The sequence below is a fragment of the Oryza sativa genome, chromosome 1 (genome assembly GCF_034140825.1).
Source record: "Oryza sativa Japonica Group chromosome 1, ASM3414082v1".
Taxonomy (NCBI): domain Eukaryota; kingdom Viridiplantae; phylum Streptophyta; class Magnoliopsida; order Poales; family Poaceae; genus Oryza; species Oryza sativa.
The window spans coordinates 39,391,286-39,397,804 of record NC_089035.1 but is presented as its reverse complement, the minus strand read 5'-3'; the positions used below and the strand labels follow the sequence as shown (position 1 = coordinate 39,397,804).

At 36.8% G+C, this 6,519-nt stretch overlaps 1 protein-coding gene across 1 annotated transcript; it reads right to left on the bottom strand.

Annotated features, from left to right (window-relative positions):
- Positions 1 to 4,012: 4,012 nt before the first annotated feature.
- On the bottom strand, positions 4,013 to 5,404 carry LOC4324918 (probably inactive leucine-rich repeat receptor-like protein kinase At5g48380). Its single transcript, XM_015765624.3, has one exon. The coding sequence runs from the start codon at positions 5,147 to 5,149 to the stop codon at positions 4,373 to 4,375; it is 777 nt and encodes a 258-aa protein (XP_015621110.1). The 5' UTR covers positions 5,150 to 5,404; the 3' UTR covers positions 4,013 to 4,372.
- Positions 5,405 to 6,519: the final 1,115 nt, after the last annotated feature.

Here is a 6,519-nt window from a genome sequence, read left to right as displayed (position 1 = left end):
TTAGAAAAATTTATGTAAAGAAATATTATATATAAAAATTTTGAATTCAAATTCAAATTTGAATCGGGTATGTAAACTTTTAACTTATAAACTTTGGATCTATAAACTTTAGGTGTATAAACTTTAGATGTATAGAAATCCTATATATAGAAAATATTTGAATTCAAATTCAAATTTAAATCAGATATAATTCAAGTTCAATTTTGAAACGGGTATATAAACTTTTGACTTATAAACTTTAGGTCTATAAAATTTAGATCTATAAACTTTAGGTCTATAATCTTTAGATGTATAGAAATACTATATATAAAAAATATTTGAATTCAAATTTAAATTTGAATCGAATATATAAACTTTTGACTTATAAACTTTTGGTATCTAAACTTTAGATGTGTAAACTTGAGGTGTATAAACTTTAGGTGCATAAATTTACTAAAATAAGAAAGTAATAAGGTGCCAAAAAAAACCAGGTGGAGGGGGGCTGGGCGAACTGATCGCTACCAGATCGCCCAGGCGATCGATCGCGCATCAGCTTTTCTGTTTCGACAGCGTCAGCATGTTAGTTTGCTGGATGGTATGGAAAGAGCGGAATGCCCACATTTTCGAACAACGTTTCAAAAGTCCTGACCAGTTGATCGAAGCCATTAAGGAGATAATGCAGTGGAAGGAAACAGGATACTTTGAGACAAATAGCAACTAGCCCATTTTTGAGGCCTAGCCTTCACCCTAATTCAACAGCTTCCTTTGTTGTAAGCAAACCCTTTGTATTTGTTTTTTCTTCCCTCAAGTCAAATCTTAATGAAATTTGGTCGCCGGTTCTTTCAGCCAGGTATTTGTTTTTTCTTCCCTCAAGTTAAATCTTAATGAAATTTGGTCGCCGGTTCCTTCGGCCGACCCAGCAAAAACAGTGTCCGTAACTAAGGTGCTTCAGAAAACTCACCCACTGGCCATTGATCTAGACCAAAGCAGAAATCGCCATCTTGCCTCTGCAAGAGATGAACGGGCACACACGATGTTAAAAAGGGAGATCCTCCTTTCGAGCATAGTATATACTCCCAGCGTTCCATTTTTTTTATTTTAAGGATATGTTCTAAAGTGAGGGCAACTTTCCTAGCACACATTTTAAATCACTAAACAGTACGTTTCGTGAAAAATATTTCTGTACAAAAGTTGTTTTAAGAAATCAATAAATTCATTTTAAAATTTTTAATAACAGAAACACAATTAAACATACGTGGATTATATTTCTCGTTTTGTGTGCAACTAAGTAATCCGTTTTCAATCTCTATTTAGAACGTGGCCTAAGTCAAACTTCTCTTAGACCGAGTTTATAAAAAAATAGACATCATCTATGATATCAAATATATACACTATGAAGACATATTTCCTCTTGGATTTAATCAACCGATTTAGTGTTGTAAATATGGGTGTATTTCTTTTATAAATTTAGTCAAAATATTGAAGTTTGATTTAGCACAAAACTAAAATAACTTACTATATGAAATAACGGAGTACCATTTTTCTTGACTGTACTCGATCATATGACGATGCTACAGTAGTCACATGGAACATAAAAGGTACAAACCGTGTTAGTGATTTCAGGACTCTTGTGGCTGACGTGTGCTGAAGACTTTTCACGAGGAGAGAAAAACTAAGTTCTTTTGAGCAGCTCCAAATGAAAATTTCCTTTTTTTTTTCATTACCACACCTCTCAAATCACTGTTTAGTGTATTTAGAAAAAAAAAAGCTACCTCCATGGCAAAATGTTACCACCTAATATTGGATGGAAGATATTCTATTATCACAGGGTGTCCAGCTATCCAAATTCGTGGTAGTAGGATATATTTCATCCAATGCTAGATAGTAATATTTTAGAATGAAGGCAGTATATAATATAGAAAAGTATTTTTAGAAAAATCAAACAAATCCAATTTTTAAATTTATCATGGTTTACACTTAATTAATCATGCTAAAGCCATTTTCAATGGGAGATGTCATTTTTATGTTTTCAAGGGTGCCACGTAAACAACAAGGTATTTAATTGATGATTGAAATAACCCATACAATGCACGATTTTATTTTCGTTATTTCATAGTAACATATACTCCCTCCGTTTCAAAATGTTTGACACCGTTGACTTTTTAGCACGTGTTTGACCATTCGTCTTATTTAAAAAATTTTGTGAAATATGTAAAACTATATGTGTACATGAAAGTATATTTAACAATGAATCAAATGATATGAAAAGAATAAATAATTACTTAAATTTTTTGAATAAGACGAATGGTCAAACACGTGCTAAAAAGTCAACGGTGTCAAATATTTTGAAACGGAGGGAGTAGGAAATTGCTTCCCATCTGCCGTCCAGGCAAAAGAGAAAAATCAAACACGCTTCATACAAGCCTGTGCTTCCAAGTGTGCATGGGGTGTGGGACCCATGGAAGGGTCAATCAGAATGAGGGACGTATCGGCGTCTGTCTTCAAAATTCAAATGTTTTTTTCTCCTAAACTACTTATCCGATCTAAAATCCGATTACACCATTGTATTTGTTGGAATTAAATAGTTATAACAAGATATCACATGATTATATTCCGATTAAAGAAAAATATAAGTTTCAAACTATTAATACTATTAATACTTCATGTTTCATACGTTATATTCATATGTTTCAGCGAATGTTTTTACTATGTTTCATAAGATTCTCAAAAATAATTGTCACTACCCTCCATCGGATTTAGATTGGGTGATAGGTATAACACCCTTAAAAAAAAGAAAAGAATAGCTAGCAGCAGCAGGCCATGGGCCTTGGCCCACGCATGCATGCGGCCCAGCAGCGCTACAGTACTGCGTGGTACTGTAGCTAGCCTTAGTCCCACCTCGTTAGTTTGGAGAGGTGGAGAGCAGCTTATAAGGATGAGCTGTCCGAGATTATTAACTCTGATTCTAGAATTTTTGCGTTAAAGCGAGGACGAGAACGAAAAACACTGTAAGACACTTTAACGCAAAAATTCCAGAATCGGATCCTTATCCTTATAAGCTGCTCTCCACCTCTCCAAACTAACGAGGTGGGACTAAGGCTAGCTACGCTGCTGCTGGGCCGCATGCGTGGGCCAAGGCCCATGGCCTGCTGCTGCTAGCTTTTCTTTTTTTTTAAGGGTGTTACAGTTAGGCATGTTATAAGTTGACATAGGGTGAATCTCGGCCCTCCAAAACAAATTCAACGGCTGAGATTTGTCCACGTCATCACGAGTTAAAATTTAACTCGCAGATGTACTCAGAAGTAAAAATTTTGCTGGGAGTAAAATTTTAGGAGTACTGTAAGTTAAATTTTAACTCGTGATGACGTGGACGAGTCTCAGCCGTTGGATTTGTTTTTGAGGGTCGAGATTCACCCTATGTCACCTCGTGACATGCCTACCCTATGTCACCCAATCTGAATCCCCCTCCATCAGCTTGCATGCAAGCATTTTAGCGGTCTTTAAAATGATTTTTCTTCTAAAATACATATCCAATCTATAATTCGATCACATTGTTGTATTCGTTGTAATTAAATCTTTACAACAAGATATTACACGATTATATTTTGATGAAAGAAAAATATATGTTTCAATCTATTAACTCTCGTTGTTTCATAAGTGATAGCAACATGTTTTAACGTGTATCTTCACTATGTTTTATAAAATTTTTAAATGTTTCAGTTGCAGTTTTTTTATTTCACCATATATAAATTAATGTTTCACTTGTTGGTTAGCTACAACATTTTAACCGACCAATGTTTTTTAAAATATCGGACGTCTGATTGGTAGTATTCTCCTAATATATATGCAAGAGACAAACTATATTGGAAACGGTGTAGATCTTTTCTTACCACATCATAAAAAATGTTAACATAACACCCTATTTAATGAAAATGAAACTCTCGTTTTCCAAGCCACCAAACAGCCGCAGCCAAACATCCGTGCTGAACTAGCCCTAAACCAGAGCATTCCCCTCATCTCATCACATCAACAATTTATTAAAAAAAAAACTATAGTTTTCACTTGATATCGGGAAGTAGGCTGAACATTTTTCCCATGTGAACACGGAAACACCGGCCCTTGCTAAGCCTGGTTATACATATTGCTGCAATACTGCTTAAGGGGAAAAAGATACTAATTCCTCCGTTTCACAATATAAGTCATTCTAACATTTACCATATTTATATTGATGCTAATGAATCTAGACATATATTTCTATTTAGATTTATTAGCATCAATATGAATGTGAAAAATGTTAAAATGACTTATATTGTGAAACGGAGGGAGTACTGACTGCTTTTGGAGTGCTCATTTGGCCTCCAGAAATCTCATTTGGTTTCAGAACAAATACATCTCATGTGTGTGATAGACGTAGGGCCGGCGCGTCCCGTAGAAAGAAGAGGCAGTGAGAGATGTACAAGGCTCCCACAAAACCCACGACGAACCCGACGGCCGCTCCGATTATTCCGATACTGTAGTCACCGTAGCTTGTGCTGCAACTATCAAACGGTACACCGCAGAGACCTTGGTTCCCAGAAAAGCATGAAGTCGAAAACTTTGATAAAGCAACTGGAATAGGGCCAGACAGTAAATTGTCTGAAACATTGAACGACTCTAACCGAGAAAGCAGAGCGAATTTCCCTGGAATTGAACCGGTCAGCTTGTTGTGCTGAAGGCCGATACTATATAGATATGTCATCTCACTGATATTAACAGGTATTTCGCCTGAAAAACGATTGTAGGAGAGGTTCAGAGATGACAAATCCGGCAGCTGCCATGAGATGCCAGAAGGGATGGGCCCTGAAAGACTGTTATTTGACAAGTCCAGTCTAACCAGAGATGTACAATGCTCAAGACCTCGAGGAAATTGGCCTTGCAGTCCTAGACTGCCGAGAGACAAACCTAGAATCCTGTTTTCGTCAGGGTTCCAGCATATCACGCCCATAAAATTGCATATGGAATTTGTGGTTCCATCCTGAGAAAATTTCCATGACGATCTGAGTATTCCACTAGGATCGATCAGCGATCGCTTTACACTCTTCAGGCATTGGATATCAAGTTCAGAACCAAAACACAACGATGAACTGCTCAGGAGCAGCAACCAGAAGAGAAGCCCGGTGTCAAAAGACATTACAGACACGGACTAGAAATGAACTATTTCCACCGATAAAAGTTGCACCTCCTAGAAATGAGCTATTTCTAGAAATGAACTAGAAATTATATTTTGCTGTTTTCACTCACCCAATATGCTCCGTTGTGTATAATAGAATCAAACTTGAAATAGAAGAAGGTGTTTCAGAAAACTCACCGATCGATCAAAAAAAGCAGAAACCTCCGCCTGCAATAGATGAACTCACACTGTCACACAGCTCTTGTAAGGGAGAATCCTTCCACTTGGACTCTGGAGTATAACCTTTTTCTTGGGTTTAACACGGCAGAAAGACTGACCGTGTCCAAGTCTTCAGTCGGAGCAGTCTCCATACTAGCAAGACTAACTGAAGGGAATGCCTAGTCATGTCATTACACATCATCAATTAATTCAAGTGAATTTGCTAGGAAAGGGTGTGATTAGTTCACGCCAAAATTGAAAGTTTGATTGAAATTAGAACGATGTGACAGAAAAGTTAGAAGTTTGTGTGTGTAGGAAAGTTTTGATGTGACGGAAAAGTTGGAAGTTTGAAGAAAAAGTTAGGAACTAAAAGTTGCAAGTTTGGGTGGGCAGCTAAAATTTACTCCTAAACCTAACTCACTCCTGTGTAGGGCTGTAGGCAGTCTTGTTGATTTAGAACAAAATCATGACCTGGTAAATGGTAATTAGTCCCTCTGTTTCAGGTTATAAGACTTTCTAGGATGTCCACATTTATATAGATGTTAATGAATCTAGATACACATATGTCTAGATTCATTAAGATATATATAAATATGGACAATGCTAGAAAGTTTTATAATAATATGAAACGGAGGAAGTAATACTTTTACTGGTATTGAGTGAGCGAATTGAACCTTTTTCCCAGGTATAATTTGAACATGTTAAGACAAACATCTATTTTTTTTGAACGAAAGACAAACATCTATTACTTATCACCTCAATTCATGAGAGGTTTCTGATACTCATCAGAATGTACACTGACTTAACTCATGTGACACACACACAACCTGCTTGCCAACATTTTTTCCACTGAATAAACCAACAAATGCAGCAGGTGCATTCTCCAACCCTATGCTCATGTCTTCTACATACACAATCTTGCCATCTCTGTAATGCTTGACCTGAGTAGTACCCCAAGATCCTAAGTTCAAATCTTCTATGGAGCGAATTTCAGATTGGGTTGTTTGCGGGGCTAAGTTACCTATTTCAATGGCTGTATATGGTTGGATGTAGAGGCCGGGTAAAAAATACTCTTCTCTAAAAAAAAATGTCACTGACAAACTGTGGGAACATATGGAGGTGGTCGCTCTGGATGAAGCCTTGCATTCGTATCCTCTTCCGGTACAAGGCAG

Coding starts and splice junctions, on each gene's coding strand:
- LOC4324918 (XM_015765624.3), bottom strand. CDS start 5,149: ATGTCTTTTGACACCGGGCTTCTCTTCTGGTTGCTGCTCCTGAGCAGT.